The 21,600-nt window shown below is 33.3% G+C and overlaps 2 protein-coding genes across 2 annotated transcripts in view; both read right to left on the reverse strand.

Annotated features, from left to right (window-relative positions):
• The window catches only part of NIN (ninein), a 422,635-nt gene that overhangs the window by 137,316 nt on the left and 263,719 nt on the right, over positions 1–21,600 (reverse strand).
• The window catches only part of LOC141522510 (ninein-like), a 102,542-nt gene that overhangs the window by 66,431 nt on the left and 14,511 nt on the right, over positions 1–21,600 (reverse strand). The window contains exon 5 of the mRNA XM_074236003.1: positions 12,662–12,743. Coding sequence (XP_074092104.1) covers positions 12,662–12,743 — 82 coding nt within the window. The remainder of the gene's footprint in view (positions 1–12,661; positions 12,744–21,600) is intronic.

A 21,600-nucleotide genomic window follows, 5' to 3' on the forward strand; every position in this document is an offset into this window, starting at 1 on the left:
TTGTTTCCTCTCCTCTCCTTTTTCCCTTACCAATTGTTTTGCCTTAAAGAAACCAGTTATAAGCAAAGACAAAAAGACCTAAGACCTCAGAGTAAGGTTCACAGTAAAGAAAAGAACCACCATGTATTAGGATAATAGAAACTGGGTGTCATGGTGGCACAAATACTGTAATCCCTATTAGTAGGAAGGTTGCTGGTTAATTCCTTCAACTTGAGAATTTTAAGATTCAATGTGGTAAATAGATATGATGTCTATACTAATTCTGGCACCAACATGAGTACCCTCTCAATAATAGGTTAATAACAATTGCTTTAGGAGGAAAAAACTAGCCCAGGTTGAAATTAGAACGTGTCAAATTTGGTTCACATGCATATTAGCATTGGTATCCAGGCCAATATATTTCCAGCCTGGAAAATATAAGGAGAACCTGTCTCAAAAAATAAGCAAAACAAAAATAAATAAAGTACTTAAAACCCAGAAGTCAATCTTGATTGAAATGAAATGAATCCTAATATTTACTGCAATCTAACTTTGGTTAATGCAAATTTCTGCTTTTCAGAATCTTAATACTAGACTCCATTAACTCCAAATTTAGTAATTATGCAACAAAGTACAATTTCTTTTAACTTCTCTAAAGTTACTGAGCCAAATGAATGGAATGTGAGGGGGAACTTGTTTGGTCACCAATTGACTATGTAACTTTAATCTACTTAAGTGCTGTTGTCTCATTTTCCTTACCCATAAGAGGACTGCATTAGATGAAATATAAATATTTCTTCCAGTTTTGACATTCAATAATTCTGATTTAAATAATAAAAAATTGACAATTCCAAAATATCAACATAAGAGAAAAAGAAAGAGAAGAATGAATTCCAAATGCATTTATGTACTTAAAATGTACTTAAATTTTTTCTTTACTCAATGGTGTTTTTTTCTTACCACCATCCCAGTATTTCCTGCATCAGATATTTTTTAATGACAGTAGGAAAGAAATTTATTATGTACTTATTTTATTTCAGGCATTGTGCTAAGTGCTTTACAAATAATATCTCATTTTTTCTTTAAACAATTCTAGAAAATAGGCTATATTATTATCCACATTTTACAGATGAAGACATTTTATGCAGACTATATTAGGTGACTTGGCCACTTAACCCATAGCTAGTAAATGTCTGAGACTTTATTTAAATTCAGTTCGTTCTGACTCTTTGTCAGTGCTCTATCCATTTTGTTACCCTGCTGCCTCCATAAATAGTTCAGATTGCATGGAAGAATTTGGATAGAAAAAAAGTTGATACTTGGTCATTACTGGGTTTGAACAAGCCAAGAATTGTAAGATAAAGAAACTGAAAACGAAAGAAAGCAAGCATGCATTTAATCATCTACTTTATCAAAATCTGAACTTGCATCTCTTAAAGGGGATTACCTTCTAGGATATTATATAGTCACAAGTTAACAAGAATTTAATAAGTACCTACTATGTATCAAACATTGAAAAACACTAGGAATAGAAACAGAAGCAGAAAGACAATCTATGCCCTTAAGGAGTTTACTAATTAATGGGAGGAGAAAACACTTAAAAGGGAGTTCTAAAGTAAGGAGAAAACAGAGAAGATGCATTAATAGGGACACAGTAGACAAAATTCAGAGTTAGAATGAAAGCTAGACTGAGAACTTTCCTTAAAATGGAGGTTCTGCACTATTGTTCTGGTATAAACCAGGAGGGATGGGAATTCAGGGAAGCCTGGAGGGATTTGCATGAACTGATGCTGAGTGAGATGAGCAGAACACTGTATACCCTAACAGCAACATGGGGGTGATGATCAATCTTGATGGATTCACTCATTCCATCAGTGCAACAATCAGGGACAATTTGGGGCTGTCAGCAATGGAGAATACTATCTGTATCCAGAGAAAGAATTGTGGAGTTTGAACAAAGACCAAGGACTATTACCTTTAATTTAGAAAAAAAACTGATATCTTATTGTCTGATCTTGCTATCTCTTATATTTTATGTTTCTTCTTTAAGGATATGATTTCTCTGTCATCACATTCAATTTGGATCAATATATAACATGGAAACAATGTAAAGACTGACAAATTGCCTTCTGTGGAGGTGGGGGAAAGGAAGTAAGATCAGGGGGAAAATTGTAAAACTCAAAATAAATAAAATCTTTATTTAAAAAAATTGGAGGTTCTGGGAGGATGCAGTCTTATTAGAAGAAATGGTCACACATCCAGGAATAGAGAAGTGCTGATTCCATGGTATTCTGCTTTTACCCCACCTGTTTACAATGGATGACCCAATTAAGAAGGACATGCATAGGATAGAAAGTGTCCAAGAGATGACAACCGAAATAGAAAAGAACTTTAACTTCATGATATACAAAGATTTGTTGAAGAGATTTTTCCCCTATATGTGTAAAGAAAAGGACAAGAGGACAGGAATGTTCTCTTCAAATAGCAGAAAGATTATTATTTGGACAGATTAGCCTTGTTGTTTGGCTCCAGAGGAGTAAACCCAGGAGTTATACGAAATAAATATAATCATGGCCAATCAGAATAAGTCTCTTAAGAAAACTGTATTTGTGACTTCTGGCTAAGATGGCGGAGAGAAGACAGGCACAGTTCTAAAGTCTCCTGATCTCTTCCCCATCTATCACATGAAAAAAAAACCTCTTAAAAGAAATCCGAACCAGGAAACCCAGAAAGAAAAGCCAGGAGAGAAACATTTACCTCAGGATTTGTCTCCTGCAGCAGCCTTGGCTGAGTATGGGCAGGTGAGTCTGGGCTCCGAGGGAGGAACAGCCCCGGATCAGCCAGATTAACAGCTGAATTGGAACCGGGAGTCTGAGGGCCTGAGAGCCAGACCTGCTGGATCAGCAGTGGGGCTGGACGAAAGGGGTTTGGGTCTGCGGGAAGCAGAGGCACTGGTGTTGGTGCTGTCCCCCTGGAGGTTAGGGAAGGGGCTGCGGGGAGAGTTCTGGTGCAGGAGAGCTGCGGATGCCATCCCTGGGCTCCTCAGGTCTGAGAAACTCTGAGTCCACCCCTCCATTGCACTGAAGCCTCCTCCAAAACAAACAATTGCAAACTACTTCTGCCTCAGGCCCAGGTGTGTGAGCAAAAGAACCAGCCCAGCTGAGGAATGACCTCAGGCCAGGGTAAAGCCCACCATTGATTGAAGGCAAAAGAATTCAATAGCTCCAATTCCTTCCCTCAAGCAAAGGGAGAAGGCCTCGCAACCAAGGTCACAGACACCCCAGAAAGGGCAACCAGCTCCTCCTACTGGCCAGCCAGAGAAACTGCACTCAGTAAAGCCTTTGGCAAGCCCAAGCCCAGGTGAACCAGCCCCCCCCCCCAACTCAAGGTCTTAGCATAATGAAGAAGGGTCAGCAGAAAGGTGGATCCATAGAAAAATTCCTGGAAGGGAAAGACCCCAACTCAGAGAGACCTGGAACCTCTGAGGAGAATACAATCTGGTCTCCAGCATAGAAAGACTTCCTTAAAGAAATAAGGAAGGAGCTTAAAAATTTGGGAGAGACAATTAATACCTTACAACAAGAAAACAAAACCTTAGAAAGTACAATTAGACAAACACAAAAGGAGAATAAATTTTCAGATCCTCAAATGAGCAAATACAAAAAAGAAATTAATTCTCTCAAAACCTCAATTGGTCAAATGGAAAGCTCTTTCAAAAGTAGAATTGACCAATTGGAAAAGGAGTTGCAAATGGTTAATGAAGAAAACTAAAAAAAAGAACAGAGTCTACAGAAACTAATGACTCCATGAGACAGCAACAGTCAGTTAAACAAAATCAAAACAATAGAAAAAATAGAAGCAAATGTAAAATACCTCATCAACAAAGCCACTGACCTCGAGAATAGATCGAGGAGGGGCAACCTGAAAATTATAGGACTTCCTGAAAACATTGAAGAGAAAAAAAAGCCTGGACTTAATATTACAGGATCTAGTGATGGAAAACTGCCCTGATATCATGGAATCGGAGGGCAAAGTAGTTATTGAAAGAGTACATCGATCCCCACCAGAAAAAGATCCTAAAATGAAAACACCAAGGAATGTTGTGGCCAAACTCCAGAACTATCAGATAAAAGAGAAAATCCTGCAAGCAGCCAGAAAGAAACAATTTAAATATCAAGGAGCCACAGTAAGGATCACGCAGGACTTGGCTGCATCAACTTTAAGGGATTGAAGGGCCTGGAACGAAATATTTCGAAGAGCACGGAAGCTTGGAATGCAGCCAAGAATCTACTTTCCTGCAAAGCTGAGCCTTCTCTTCAAGGGAAAAAGATGGACATTTAACGAAATGGAAGAATTCCAAAAATTTCTGATGAAAAGACCAGAGCTAAACAGAAAATTTGGACATCAAATAGGAGGTTCAAGTGACACATGAAAAGGTAAAAAAAAAAGGGGGGGGATGGTAAAAGAAAAAAAATGCAATCCAGTAAGTTGAAACTGGCTATATCCCAGAATGGGGGGGAAGACTCTCATAAATCCTGAGAAATGTAACTCTAACAGAGAGAATATACCTAGCCAGAAATGATGGACATCTATGACCTATCCATGAGACTGCTATCTAATGGGATATAACTGGCTTTAATCCCACTTGGGAGAAAGACTCTAATAACTCTCAGGAATTTTGACTCTATTCAACAGAATATACTGAACTAGAAGGGACAGACACTCAGAATTTTCTATGACATAGATAGAATGATCTAAAAAAATACACTACCTCCCTAAAAAGGGGGGACGGGAAAGAGACAGGAGGAGGGAGGGGATTGAATGGGACAAATCTCATTACACTAAGAGGTACAAAAAAACCTATGGTAATAGGGGGGAAGAAGGGAGCAGAGAAGAAACACCTGAATCTTCTTCTCATCAGACTTCGCTTAAAGTCAACCTACACATACTCAGTTAACTTATAAAACATCTAACCTTTCAAGTATTAAAAGGGGAAAAGGGGAGGGGGGACGGAGAAAGGGAAGGGGAGTGGGGAAAATAACAAAAGGAAGGGAAGGGAAAAGGGAAAAAGGGAAAGGGGAAAGAAAGGGGAGGGTTGATATAGGAGGGCAAACACACTGAAGGGGTGGTATTCAAAAACAAAATACTGGGGAATATGGATAAAAGGGGGGAAAGGGGGGGAAATACAAACAGAGGGAAGATAGCACAGAGGGCGATAAAGAATTAGTAATCATAACCTTGAATGTGAATGGGATGAACTCTCCCTTAAAACGTAAGCAAATAGCAGAGTGGATTAAAAACCAGAATCCTACAATATGCTGCTTACAAGAAACTCATTTGAAGCAGAGAGATACATATAGAGTAAAGGTAAAAGGTTGGAGCAAAATATATTTTGCTTCAGCTGAAGTAAAAAAAATCAGGGGTAGCAATCCTTATCTCAGACAAAGCAGCAGCAAAAATAGATAGGTTAAAAGAGATAAGGAAGGAAACTTTATCCTCCTAAAAGGTACCATAGACAATAAAGTCATTTCAATATTGAATATATATGCACCCAGTGGGACAGCACCCAGATTCTTAGAGGAGAAGCTGAAAGAATTACAGGAAGACATAGACAGCAAAACTCTACTAGTGGGAGACCTCAACCTCCCACTATCAGATCTAGATAAATCAAATCATAAAACAAACAAGAAAGAAATTAGGGCGGTAAATATACTGTTAGAAAAATTAGATATGGTAGACTTATGGAGGAAACTGAATGGGGATAGAAAGGAATATACCTTTTTCTCTGCAGTACATGGAACTTATACAAAAATTGACCATGTAGTAGGACATAAAAACCTAATGATCAACTGCAGAAAGGCAGAAATAGTGAATACATCTTTCTCAGATCACAATGCAATAAAAGTCATATGCAATACTGGGCCAAGGAGATATAGACCCAGAGCAAATTGGAAACTGAATAACCTCATTTAAAAAAATGAGTGGACCAAAAAACAAATTATAGAAAGAATTAAACATTTTATCCTAGATAATGATAATAATGAAACAACATAACAAAACCTATTGGATTTATTCAAAGAGACACTCAGGGGATATATTATCGCTCTAAATGCTTATATGAATAAATTGGAGAAAGAGGAAATCAATGAACTAAACATGCAACTAAAAAAATTAGAGAAAGAACAAATCAAAAATCCCCAATCAAATACCAAATTAGAAATTCTAAAAATTAAAGGAGAAATTAATAAAAGCAAAAGCAAAAAAACTATTGAATTAATAAATAAAACCAAGAGTTGGTATTATGAAAAAACTAATAAACTTGATAGACCTCTGATCAATTTGATTAAAAGAAAGAAGAAAACCAAATTGCTAGTATTATAAATGAAAAAGGTGAACTCACCACCAATGAGGAGGAAATTAAAGTAATAATTCAAAATTATTTTGCCCAACTCTATGCCAATAAATTTGATAATCTAAGTGAAATGGATGAATATTTACAAAAATATAAGTTGCCCAGGTTAAATGAAGAAGGGATTAAACACCTAAACAACCCTATCTCAGAAAAAGAAATTCAACAAGCCATTATTGAACTCCCTAAAAAAAAATCTCCAGGGCCTGATGGATTCACAAGTGAATTCTACCAAACATTTAAGGAACAATTGGTTCCAATCCTATATAAACTCTTTGGAAAAATAAGGAAAGATGGAACTCTGCCTAACTCTTTCTATGAAACCAATATGGTACTGTTACCTAAACCAGGAAGAGTTAAAACAGAAAAAGAAAATTATAGACCTATTTCCCTGATGAATATAGATGCAAAAATCCTAAATAAAATCTTAGCAAAATGACTACAACAAGTCATTACTAGGATAATACATTATGATCAAGTAGGATTTATTCCAGGAATGCATGGATGGTTCAATATTAGGAAAACTGTTAGTATACTCAATTATATCAATAACAAACCTATCAGAAATCATATGATCATATCAATAGATGCTGAAAAAGCTTTTGACAAAATACAGCATCCATTCCTATTAAAAACACTAGAGATTGTAGGAATAAATGGACTGTTCCTTAAAATAATTAGCAGTATCTATCTGAAACCATCAACAGGCATTATATTCAATGGGGAGAGGCTAAAGGCATTCCCAATAAGATCAGGGGTCAATCAAGGGTGCCCATTATCACCACTACTATTCAATATTGTATTAGAAATGTTAGCTTCAACAATTAGAGAAGAAAAAGAAATTAAAGGAATTAGAATTGGGAAAGAAGAGACAAAACTCTCACTCTTTGCAGATGACATGATGGTCTACCTAGAGAATCCCAAGAAATCATCCAAAAAACTACTGGAAACAATTAGCAATTTTAGCAAAGTTTCAGGTTATAAAATAAACCCTCATAAATCCTCAACTTTTCTATATCTATCTAGCAAGAAACAGCAGGAAGAGCTAGAAAGAGAAATCCCTTCAAAGTAACCTCAGACAGTGTAAATTATTTGGGAGTCTATTTGCCAAGACAGACTCAGAATCTTTTTTGAAAACAATTATAAAACACTTCTCACACAAATTAAATCAGATTTAAATAACTGGGCAAATATCAACTGCTCATGGATAGGGAGAGCTAATATAATAAAAAATGACAATTCTACCAAAGCTAAACTATCTGTTTAGTACCCTACCAATCAAAATTCCAAAAATTTACTTTTATGAGTTAGAAAAAATTGTAAGTAAATTCATATGGAGAAATAAAAAGTCAAGAATTGCCAGGAGCTTAATGAAAAAAAATGCAAACGAAGGTACCTTAGCACTACCCGATCTAAAATTATATTATAAAGCATCAGTCATCAAAACTGTTTGGTATTGGCTAAGAAATAGAGTGGTGGACCAGTGGAATAGACTAGGTGTAAAAGCAGGAGAGGATTATAGTAATCTGCTGTTTGATAAACCCAAAGAGTCAGGCCATTGGGATAAAAACTCCCTCTTTGATAAAAACTGCTGGGATAATTGGAAGAGTGTATGGAAGAAACTTAGATTAGACCAACACCTCACACCCTTTACCAAGATAAGATCCAAATAGTTACAGGACATAGACATAAAAAACAATACTATAAGAAAATTAGAAGATCAAGGACTAGTCTACCTGTCAGATCTATGGAAAGGGGAACAGTTTATGACTAAGGAAAAGTTGGAGAACATCACTAAAAACCAATTAGATGATTTCGATTACATTAAATTAAAAATCTTTTGTACAGATAAAACCAATGTAATCAAGATCAAAAGAAAAGTAGTAAATTGGGAAACAATCTTTACAACTAATGATTCTGACAAAGGACTCATTTCTAAAATATACAGAGAACTGAGTCATATTTTTAAAACAAAAGCCATTCCCCAATTGACAAATAGTCAAAGGATATGCAAAGGCAATTTACAGATGAGGAGATCAAAGCAATGCATAGCCATATGAAAAAATGCTCTAAATCATTAATTATTAGAGAAATGCAAATTAAAGCTTCTCTGAGGTACCACCTCACACCACTCAGATTGGCCAGTATGACCAGGAAGGATAATGATCATTGTTGGAAGGGATGTGGGAAATCTGGAACACTATTACACTGTTGGTGGAGCTGTGAATTCATCTAACCCTTCTGGAGAGCTATTTGGAACTATGCCCAAAGGGCAACAAAAATGTGCATACCCTTTGACCCAGCAATACCACTACTGGGTCTATACCCTGAAGAGATGAGGAAAAAGGGTAAAAACATTACTTGTACAAAAATATTTATAGCAGCCCTGTTTGTGGTGGAAAAGAATTGGAAATCCAGTAAATGTCCTTCAATTGGGGAATGGCTTAGCAAACTGTGGTATATGTATGTCATGGAACACTATTGTTCTATTAGAAACCAGGAGGGACGGGATTTCAGGGAAACCTGGAGGGATTTGCATGAACTGATGCCAAGTGAGATGAGCAGAACCAGAGAAACACTGTACACCCTAACAGCCACATGGGAGTGATGTTCAACCTGGAAGAACTTGCTCATTCCATCAGTGCAACAATTTGGAACAATTTGGGGCTGTCTGCAAAGGAGAGTACCATCTGTATCCAGATAAGGAGCTGTGGAGTTTGAACAAAGTACAAGGACTATTCCCTTTAATTTGGAAAAAAAATACAGTTATCTTATTGTCTGATCTTGCTACCTCTGAGAATTCTGTTCTCTTTAAGGATATGATTTCTCTCTCATCACACCCAATTTGGATCAAGGTACAACATGGAAACAAAATAAAGACTGACAGAGTGCTATCTGTGGGGTGGGGGTGGGGGAAGGAAGCAAGACTGGGGGAAAATTGTAAAACTCAAATAATATCTTTAATAAAAATAAAAAAAATTTAAAAAAAACTGTATTTGCATTGAGCCTTGAAAGGAGGCAAGGATTCCAAGAGACACAAGCAAAAAGGCATTCTAGGCATGAGGACAGCCCATGCAAAAGCAGAAAGGGTAGGTAGAAAGTGAAATATAATACACACAAAAATGCAAGCAGACCAGTTTGTCTAGTATATGCAGTACGTGATGGGGAATAATGTGAGATTGGTCTGTAAAGACAGGTTAGAGTCAGATTATGAAGGACATTAATTTCAGAGAAAGGTGCTTGAATTTTATCCTAGAAGAAAAAGCCTCTTGAAACCAAAAATTTGGGAGCAGTGGAATGTCATGGAATGAATTTAGCAATCTCATAGCAGAATGACTGATTCTTTAAGGGTTGCAAAGAACTTTACTTATAGGGCAACACCATGTTTCCAGACTTTCATGATCTCTCATCATCACCCAAATCCAGGCTCTTCCCAACATCTATTGAATTTTATCTTTGCAACTCTTGTATATGCTCTCTCTCTTCTCTGACACATCCACTATTCTAATGCAGGCCTTTATCACCTCATCCCGGAAAAGTCTGTTATGAATCAGCTTGCTTCAATCTCTCCCAACTCTAGGTCATCCTCCATTCAGCCACTTTAGTCATTTTCCTCAAACTTAGGTCTGATCATGTCACTTGACCTAGTCAATAAATTTCAGTGGCTTCTTATTACCTCCAGGAGCAAATACAAAACATTTTATTTGGCATTTAAAAACTAGTCCCCTATTCCCTTAATCCCCCAGTGTTAGTCCCCTCCTACATTTTCAGTCTTCTGACACCTTACATTGATCCAAAGACACTAGTCTCCTGGCTGTTCCATGAATAAGATGCTACAACTCCTGGCTCAGGGAAACCTCTGTGACTGTCTTTATGTGCCTCCACTCTCACACCTCAGCTTTGTCTATTGAATTCCCTGATTTTCTTTAAGTGTTAACTAAAATCTCACTTTCTCCAAGAAGCTACCTAATTCTAGTGCTTTCTTTCTATTAATTATTTCCTAATTTCCTAATTATTTTATATATATATATATATATACAGAGAGAGAGAGAGAGAGAGAGAGAGAGAGAGCCTGCTTTGTACATGTTGATTTGTATGCTATCTTTCCCATTAAATTGTAAGTTCCTTGAAGGCAGAGACAGTTTTTTTGCCTCTTTTTGTATCCCCACCCCCACCCCAGTGTTTATTACAGTGTCTGGCACACAGTAAGCACTTAATTTTCAGGGAAAAGTCCAAAAAGCAATCTATTATAAACCAAAGCCTCACAACAACATATGTTATAGATAAAATAATTCTCATTTTACAGGTAGAAAAACTTAGAGAATTTAAAATAATAAGAAATCATATTAGATTAGTAAGGGCTTTCAGGATGATTTAATTTAAGCTCCTCCCATCCATTTTTTTGTTTTTTGTTGTTATTCATTTGTTTCAGTTGTATCTGACTTTATAATCCCATTTTGAGTTTTCTTGGCATAGATCCTAGAGTAGATTATAATTTCCTTCTCCAGATTATTTTTGCAAATAAATCCTCTTGACTTTGAACCCAGCACTCTACTCTATCCACTGCACCAACCTAACTTTCCATTTTTACAGATGAGGAAATCAAAGCCCAGAGAAGCAAAAGCCCATAGTCCATGGTCATACAACTAGCTGGTGGAAAAGAGTCATGTTAAATCCTGATCACCTCACGTCACCATACCAACAATACAAGGTTCTCAGATCTTGCACTTTTGTTTAAGTAGTATAACAATCTAAGCAGTAGGCAAGAAACTGTTATCAAAAGGAGATAACAAAGAACACCTGAACTCCTCTTTCCTTTAGCAATAATCTATGATAACTATACTGTCTAAGAAAAAAATACAAAAAGTAATAATCTTCTAGATTATCACCTTCAGGGTTCCTAATGAATAGTAAGCCTCTCCAATTAGAATTTTCTTTCTCACAATTGAATACTATAAAATAGTAGAAAGAGAAAGGGAAATGGCACAGCAAATCTTTATTTCTTAACATACTTCTAAAATGAAAATAATAAAACATTTCTGCTTACTTTAATTCCGGGCATAATCAAATATAACAAGAACATCTAAGAAGAGAAGCATCACTTCTATAAAACTTTTATATTAGCAAGTAATTACTTGCAATTGAAAAAAACTCAGAAAGAATTGTTTTTAATACAAAAATTCCACTCTCCAAATATTCCCCTGAGTATTATTTAAGATTTAGCTCTTCCTCAGAAATCTTAGATAAATAAAATCATCTCAAGGTATGTTTCCCTTTAGAAGCATTTCTACAATAGCTTAACCTCATTTGATGTTCTAAAATATAATTTAATTTGCCCAGTTTATGCAGAAAAAGATCAACTCAATCTTGGAGCAAACTTGACAGTTAAAACCTAGGTGACAAAGACATTTTAATGAAATTACAGGGACATTTATGAGGTAAAAGGTGTTGGAATGTAAAAGATATCAAAATTTGAGAATATAAATGTACAAATCTCAACATCTTTGACATTTCCCACTATTACTTAATCTACTCCTCTTTTTAAACCTATGAAATGTAAAACTGTGTCTGTCATATAGGATTGGAATAGTGCTCAGAGCATTCTGATTCTATTTCTCCTTGTTCAATTATGTAAAGTTTCTTTTGGTTTATGTGACATATGGGGGGGATGGGGGGAGGGTGTTAAACTCCCGCATAAAATTTTTTTGTCCTCCCTTTGTACCAGAGAAGAAGTTTGAATTTTTTCTTTTTTCTTTTATGGGGTGTTTCAAGTATCTTTTTTGTAAAAATCTGGGTTATTTATTTAGTCATAGACTCTGTGTTGTCTGCTGACTTTTGTGTGTTGTCTATGCCTTTCACAAAACTCCTCAAAAATTCTCATTTCCATTTCTTATACTGATCCATAATATACTGAAACTATGATGGGGAAAGTCATAATGTGGAAGGGATAACCGTACTCAGTGTTTGGTTTTTGATAATGGGAAATGGAGCATTCTTCTAGTCTTTTCAACTCTACTCCAAGAATGAGTTAATGCGATACAAATTGATCCTAGGGGGGGAATATCAATTACCTCTTCCCATATAAAGTAATAAAAGTGTTCTGTTAGTGCTCAGTATTTACAAAACTGCAATATCGAAAATAACCAGTCTTTGAAAAGCAGATGCCTTTCAAACTTAAAACTCTTCTACTCATACTCTCCTCTACAAATTGTTCCTTTGTTAAAAACTAGTTTTAAAAGGAAATAGGGAATAAGAAAGGGAAAAAAATCTTACCTGGTTCTTCAAAGTGTTCTTCAAAAGAGAATGTTCTGGATAAAACAAGTATTAGTGCTTCTTTAAATTGATCAAAGTATACCTAAGGGGAAAATAATGAATTAAGTTGTCATCCAAAAAATAAACACTAATCATTCACATACACATACATACATACATATTTATATATATATATATATATATATATATATATATATATATATATATATATATATATATATATAACCGATACGTGTAAAGTCACAATTTCCCCTTTTCTTTTGTTTTGTTTTTGTTTTTTCTCTCTAATTTTTTTCTAAAATATAAGAGAAAGGGGCAGGTGGATAGAACACTGGCCCTGGAGTGAGGAAGGCCTGAGTTCAAATCCTACCACAGACACATAATACTTACCTAGCCATGTGACCTTAGGTAAGTCACTTAGCCCCATTGTCTTGCAAAAACCAAAAATAAATAAAAAAATAAAGGGGGGGAGATAATTTTTTAAATCTTTCCACTATAAATTTCAAGATAAATATTCTCTCTTTCCCTGAAAAAGTCATTAAGAAAAAGAAAAACATCTTTTTTGAAATATTAGAAAAATAATTTTATTTTTTTCCAGTCTTCCTTTTATTCAAGGCAAGAGAAACTAAAGATTGTGAGATACTAGAGATTACTACCATTTGAGTCTTCTTTTCAGCTTATTATGAAAAAAAAGCAATTATCTTTTCCCAATGATTTGACCCTGCCTAGAGGCAAAGAACAGATTTTCTCTTGATTCCTTTTAACCTGAGAATTTTATAAACAAAGATTAACAAAAAAAGAGGAATCATTGAGAATTATTTTTTCAGTTCCTTTAAATGAGATTTAGTCTGGCTGAAAAGAATGTTCACCAGGCATAGCTAATATTACAGACAATGCAAAAAAGTTTTATGGTATAAAAGTCATCTTTGTCATTTTCACGTTTAATCTTATTGTAGATAAACTAAAATATGTCACCTCATATTTGAAAAAGAGGGAGATGTGAAATTCTCTTTAATTCTAGGACAATATTATCTAGGAGAGAAATCACTTTGATTCTTGGATAATTATCAACAATTAAAAAATCAAGTTTTATTCTCCTGTTCTTGTTTTTATTTCTATCACTAAGAACAAAACTAAGGCAATTAAATATCCAAAGCTTTGAAAGTGCCATATCATCTGCCTTACAATTAATTTTCCCAGAGGAAAAGTACAAATAAGTGGAAGATCAACTTTCTAAGAAGGAAAACTGCATTTCAGCATTTATTTAGTACATATTTATGTTCAAAACATTCTGGTAGGTAGTGTCAGATAATGAAATGATGAAAACATATTGAATAATGACAATTTACCTATTTGTGTATTGAAAGGTAAAAGACTGGTAAGAACACAGGATTTGGAGTCAAGCACCCCGAGACTATGTCACACCGTTCTGCTCTCTCTCAATTGTATGTCCTGAAGAAAAAGCACTTTTCCAAATCATAGTTTCCTATTTTCTATTCTATATGACAACACAATCCATACTCAACTTTTACAGAGGTTAGTATTCCTAGAAAATGGAGTGAACGTCAAAAATGCAAATGCTGGTACACTGAACCTCTGGGAAATGAGGATTAGACTCACATAACCACCAATCTTTTGCTAGAGATTGCTGTGACTAACACAGTAACTATGAAATAATCCATAAAATGCAGTACACAAAATGAAATTGGTAATATGAAAAATATTTTTTCTCATTAGTAGCTTCATAGAATTCTATAACCTTTTGTACTTAACATTTCAAATAAAAAAACTGATTTAAGACAATATTCACTTTTTGCAAAATATGAAACCTACAGCACCAAAAAATAGTTTCTTCCTTTTTTATGGATATAGTGAATAATTGATTCACTCACACCAAACTTGTGGCCAACAGCAAGTACAGAAATTCTATGAATTTATTTAAAACCTTTATTTTCTCATTTTAAGTCGCATCACTAAATTCACATACTTGGACTTAAAGGCCAAAGGACAAGTGATATACTCTGAATATCTGTGTGTATTAACTGCATGCAAAATATGAGTTTTAAAGGCAAACAATGAAAATTTGCAAACACACAGTTTTTTTTTATAATGGTAGAGTGAACAAGAACAGTGAAGTGACTAATAGTAAATAGTTGCTCCAAAAACTTGCATGTATTATAACTCATATTCTTTTCTCTACTGAGCATAGCCAAGAATGTCCATGGTTGCCAATGTGAAAGTGAAAATGAAGTGTTTAATAAAATCACACAAATGCTTGAAGTCATGAAAGTTAAACATGCAAATGCTGACAATTGACTTTAAATACTATATACTCTATATGTGTATTATATATACACATTGTTTTATAGAACAAAGAAAAGAAGTCAATAACAAGATATTCTAATCACAAAACTAGGTATTTTCTATTAAAAATACTTCTTTAAATTTTATCTTGGATAAGTAGAAAGTAGAATGGTCTTAGTAGATTAAGAAAGCTATAAATGCCTCTCATCTATATTAATCTTTTGACCCTGGACAAATCAATTAGTTTCTCAGAACCCCCAAACAACTTAATACTCATTAAGGAGTTGCCCACCTTCCTTGGCAGAAGGAGGAAGCAAGAAGTTGGAACATACTTTCCCAGAATAGAATTAGATATACTGCTTTTCCTGACTATTGTTTTTAGCATGTCTTTTATATATTAATTGTGAGCTACATGACCAAAAATATTTGCCCATTTGAATAGATAATAAATTTGTTACAGGAATTTAACATTTCAATAATTCTTATTTAAAGGGTTTTGGTTATTAAAATTTAATCAGAAGAAATTAAGGTTTCATACCTAACAACTATTCACTGAAATAGAGGAATCATACTCTTTTAAACTCTTATTCATATCTATCTAAAACTGGATTTTACTTGTTTAATCATCTGTACTTTTTTTAAAAAATGATACTCCCTTTGTATTTATGGGCCTTTTAGACTCAAATAATAATAATAATAATAATAATAATAATAATAACATATTTTAGAGATGTCAACTGATTTTTTTTTTAAAATCTTTCCATGTTAGGAATTACTATTTTTTCAAATGGAAACTGTAAATATAAGGAAATGAAAAATTAACCCAAGTCTCTTCACATTGAATTTGGAAATTGTGGAGAAAATTTTATGTCTCCAGCTTCAATGATAAAATTTTTTGGATATCCTACATTCCCTAATACATTGATGCTCCATCCCTAACACAGAAAGGAACTCTTAAAACAAAGAATTTATGTTTTTAAAGGGAAAAAAAGTAGTTACAGTAAACTACCCAAACTAATCTGAAAGCATATGGATTATTCTATACTCCATACTGTTTTCCTAATTTTCAACACTTGAGTCTGCTTAAATTCACATAACTTTTTCCATAGTTCTATGAATTCTTCATATTCATTATTTCTTATGGTGCAAAAATATGCAACATTTGCATATCACACCTTGTTTAGCCATTCTTCAATATACTGGCATTAACTTCCCAGTTCTATGTTACACAAAAAATGCTAAATTTACTATTTCAGTTTATTTAGTACTTTTTCTTTTTTTTCCTATTTCCTTTTCTTCAGAAAGAGAGAAGGGAAGTAGCTAAGAGATAAAAATAATCATTAATTAAATGAAAATTGCTTCAAATCACTCATTATAAGAGAAATGGAAATCAAAACAAACCTGAATTTCACATAACATCTTGCAAATTGTTATATGATAAAAGTTGGGAATAGACAACTTTGAAAGGTTAAGGAAAGGGAGGAACACTAATATTGTCAGATGAGTTGTGAAAAGGTCTACACTTTTGTGTGTAGGATTTTAGCATAAATGAACGTTATATTCCCAAAGACTTTGTCTATATCAATTGAAATTATTATGTAGTTTTTGAATGTCTTGGTTTATAGTATAGTTTTACTATTTCCTTAATGCTGAACTATCCTTGTAAAGATCCAACGTGGCTATATATTGAATGATTTGTTAATCTTTTAAACACTTAATATTTTTTTCTGTTACATGTAAAGATAGTTTTCAACATTCTTTTTTTTAAAATGTTTTATTTATTTAAGGCAATGGGGTTACTGACTTGCTCAAGGTCACACAGGTAGGTAATGATTAAGTGTCTGAGGCCGGATTTGAACTCAGGTTCTCCTGACTCCCTCAACGTTCATTTTTGTAAGATTTTGAGTTCCAAATTTTTCTCCTTTCTTCTCTTCCATTCCCCTTCCCTAAGACAGAAAGCAATCTGATATAGGTTATACATTTTTGAAGACATATTCATTAATGATATGGGTCTAAAGCTTTTTTTTATCCTTCCCTAATTTTGGTATTAGGGCTATAGTTGTTTTTTAAAAAAGGATTTTGTTTGGGGCTTACTTTCTCACATACTGTTAATAATTTCATCATATGAATTATTCTTTAAAAGAATGCAGAATTCTGTAAATTCATCAAGACTATGAATTTCTTTTTCTTGGGTTCTAGTTTCATGTTCATTCTATTTTCTTTCCTGAGATTGGCTTATTTAAGATCTATTTTTGGTCACTGTCAGTTTGTATTTTATATTTTTGGTGGTATTCATCTATTTTTTATCTACAGGTTTTTAGTAGATAATTGTGCATTATAATTTCTTCCTTCTTGTTTTGTTTTGATTTCACTTTGTTTATTTGTTATTGTATTGATCTGATTTTCAAGCCTCTTTTTTTTAACCAGATTGACCAAAGGTTTATCAATTTTATTAGCTTTGTCAAAGAACTGGCTTTTAGCTCTATCATTTCTATAAAAATATTTTCCAGTTTTTCTACTTGAATATTTAATAACTCCTTTTTTAATTGTTTTAGATTTGCATGTTTGTTTACTATTTCTTTAAAAATTCATTTCAATTCCTTGTTTCTTTCTATTTTATTGATGTTTGTAGAGATATGATTTTTTCTTAAGGATTGCTTCAGCTGCATCCAAGAAAATTTGTTTTGCTTCATCATTACCATTTTCTTTCACATAATTACAAATTGTTTGTATGATTTATTTATTTAACCCATTTGAGCCTGTATTTTGTGCTCACTGGACCAATTATTATTTTTATTGAAAAATTAACTGTAAATGACATATTTTCAATTTCTGTCTTTTTATATTTGTTTACTATATCTCTAGTCATTTTTTTGTAGAAGTTCCATGTAGTGCTTGAGGAAATAGGTATTTTTGGCATTGTCATTTAGAAAATGCTTTAAATTTTTCAGTTCTAGTTTCAACAATTTATTCAGTTCTATATTTTCATTTGTTTATCTTTATATTGAACTTCTCTAAAACTGACAAAAGTGAAATTCCCTACCACATTGTATTACTGCTAATGTTTACTTTATGAATTTGGATGCAAAGGCAATTAAAGCATAAAATACTATTTAATGTTGGTTGGCTATGATTCTTTTCCAGTAGAATGTGGTTTGCTTGTTTTCTCTTTTTATGTTTTGAATGTTTATTTTTGCTGTCTCTACTAGCATGATGACAACTTCTTATTTATTTATTCATTTGATAAATAATAATTTTTTTCCAGGTCCTCATTTTTACTCTTTGTATGAATTTGTTTTTAAAATGTCTTTCTTGAAAGGAATAGATTACATGAGTTTCTTTTCTTATGCACCTGTCATTCTTTCTTGTTCTGAGTTACTTTTATATTGTCCTCAATTTGTCTCTAATACTGAGTTTTTTTAAGCTTATTTTTCCCCTTCCACAATATAAACAATATGCTAGCTTAATCTTTAAATAAATTACTCTGTTCCCAATTACTACCTTTACTTACTCTCAGATCCCATTTTGCATTTGAGACTCTTTCTCTGGTTTTGAAGTTTTGTTTATTAGTATTTTCTTGTTACTTTCATCTGGTTATTTAATTCTTTCCTTCTAAAAAGACTGACTTTCACTTAGTCAAGTGTAATCCCCCTTTTTCTATTCCACTTAACTTTTTTTGTTCATTTTAAAATTTTTATTTTCTGAATCTTTTACTAGAAAGGATTTCTTTCCTTCACTATCTTTTTTTAACTTAAACTTTCATTCTTTGGTTTATGGTCCTCATACTTATTTAGTACTTCTTTATTCTTTGTAATTCTCATGGGATTAAAAATTTACAAGTACTTTTACAGGTATTTTTGGTTTTCCCTTCTAATCAGTTTCTGTTAGTGTTCTGTATATCTAGTCCCTTCATTCCTTTATTCTATTAAATGAACTGAGACTTGAGCATTAGTTCATGGAACTTTTATCATGGTTGGGTTCTTGGTGTTACAGATCATGGAAAGTACTAAAAATGCTTTACCTCTCCTACATGATTCCTATTTTGCTGAGTTTTGAGAGGTTGTGAGGATCAGAGAAAATGTTTAGTCTGTTACTTTATTGGTCCTTTAACTAGGAAGTCTCTCTTCTCAGTTTTTTTCCATTAATTCCCTTGAGAATCTTGACATTTCAATACTCAGGTGAATTTTGTTATTATTTTTCTAATTCTTCAAAGTAATCTTTTGGTAGTTTTATTGGTAAATCACCAAATTATGAAATTAATTTAGGTAGAATTTTCATTTTTGATATTGGTTTGGTCTACTCATGAGCAATTATGACTTTTCCAATTATTCTAATCTCTTTGAGGATTTTCTTTTAGTTGAGTTTCTATAGTTCCTATATGTGTTGGCAAGACATGAAAGTCAACTAAAGAACTTTATATTGTCATATTTGATAAAACACTTTTCAAATAGATGGAAGCTTACCTATACCAACAATATAGGATTAAAACAAAGATATATTAACACCACTGTTAAAACAGATATTAACAATGCTGTAATAAAATTTTCATAGATCATATTTTACTCATTGCACACAACCAAGTTTTTTTTTCTGGTAATTTTAAAACAAACAGAAAAAAAGATCATATAAGCTAAGATACTAAGTCAAGATTATGGGATCATCTGTTTAGAATTACACAATTCCTTGGAAAGTATCAAATGTTATTTGAAGATTGTCTTACTTTACATGACAAATTAAACTGTAATATAATTGTACAGTTCTATTTGCTTTTCATCACCAAGATCTGGGTAAATATCATGTTATTGGACATATATCTATTATTCACATATAAATATCAATTGGAAAGAGCAAATAACTTAAAGTATCAAGTTTTTAACAAATCAGCCAGTAATTCTGCTTCCTTAGTTTATGACTACAAATTATCAGAAGGGGGGCAAATAAGAGGTGCAGTGTATAGAGCACCAGCCCTGGAGTCAGTAGTACCTGAATTCAAATTCAACCTCAGATACTTAATAATTACCTAGCTGTGTGACCTTGGGCAAGTCACTTAACCCCATTGCCTAGCAAAAACAAATTATCAGAAAATCGTATTAGCTAGTTTAGTGGATACAGTCACAATGCTATAAGTTCAAATACTGCTTTAGATACTTCCTGGTTGTCCAAACCTCGGCCTCAGTATACTATAGTGCTACAATATATACTACATAATACCATAATAATAGTATCCTATAGGTTGTTTTGAGGATTAAATGGAATGACTTATGTAAAGTGATTTGCAAATCTTAAGGCACTAGATAAATATTAGATATTTTTATGTAGCTAAGTTGCACAATGCCTAGAATTTGGCTCTAGCATCAGGAAGTCCTGAGTTCAAATTTGGCCCCAGACACTTAATAGCTGCATGACCTGGGAAGTCATTTAATTCTGTCTCAATATCCTAACCTTTAAAGTGGGAAAAAGAATAGTACCTACTTCCTAAGATAGGATAAAATTAAATATTTTCAAAGTACTTTGAAAACTCTAAAGCACCATATAAATAGAATTATCATTACTATTAATAATAAAATTACCTGAATGATGAATTGTTAATTCATTGACATTATCTAAAATGACTGCAACAGGGGCGGCTAGGTGGCGCAGTGGGTAGAGCACTGGCCCTGGAGTCAGGAGGACCTCAGTTCAAATCCAGCCTCAGACACTTAATAATTTCTTAGCTGTGTGGCCTTGGGCAAGCCACTTAACCCCATTGCCTTGCAGGGGAAAAAAAAATGAAGGATAAAATGACTGCAACAGCTATTTACACATTTACACTAAGACAACTTCCCTATAAAAACAGAAAGCTGAATTTTTGGTTCCAAATTTTAATATACAATAAATGAAGCTGCTAATTTTATATAGACCATTAATATCACTACTTCTGCACCATAAGACACAAGGTCTTTACTAGGTCACTCAAGAAACTACATTCCTTTTTCCTCCAAAGCATCTGAACTAACAATATTGTTTGCTAAACCATGATATAAAGGTAATAATGGTTTGGTAAGTGAAGCTATTTTTTAGAATTTTTAGAATTTTGATAAGAGGTCACATGTGAACAAATATGATCTTTAAAAAGTCAGTTTAGACTTGAATGTAGAATAATCAAATAATTTACGAGAATTTACCTAGGTTGTTGTTTTATAAATGAAGATCTACTGGCAGTACATATACATTAAGCCAAAGCTCCTGATAATGTCACAATCAATATATTAATTTCAAATTGGTCTATGCTGTCTTAGGTTGTTTGGGGTCAATTGTAGTCCCTGGCACATAGTAAACATTTTAAAATGCTTGTTCACTGATGAATAATTGGAGTTACTGTGTCACTTTTTTCATTGAATAAGAAAAGAAAACATGAAGGAGAGAGAAGAAAAAAAGAAAAAGTGTTTCAGTTGATGAAAACTTCAACTCAATTTATATCATATTGTTAAAAATCATTATCTCAACAAGTTAAGAGGTGAAAATATAAATGTTTGATAATTGTAAAAAATCATTAAAATAGATTTGAACACATCAAAACTGAAGGTCAAAGAAGATTGAAAGTCCCCTAACTCATACTCTGATAAAACCAGAAGAGATGAAATACCTTTCCCTCT

This window comes from Macrotis lagotis, chromosome 4 (genome assembly GCF_037893015.1).
Source record: "Macrotis lagotis isolate mMagLag1 chromosome 4, bilby.v1.9.chrom.fasta, whole genome shotgun sequence".
In the NCBI taxonomy this organism is placed as follows: domain Eukaryota; kingdom Metazoa; phylum Chordata; class Mammalia; order Peramelemorphia; family Peramelidae; genus Macrotis; species Macrotis lagotis.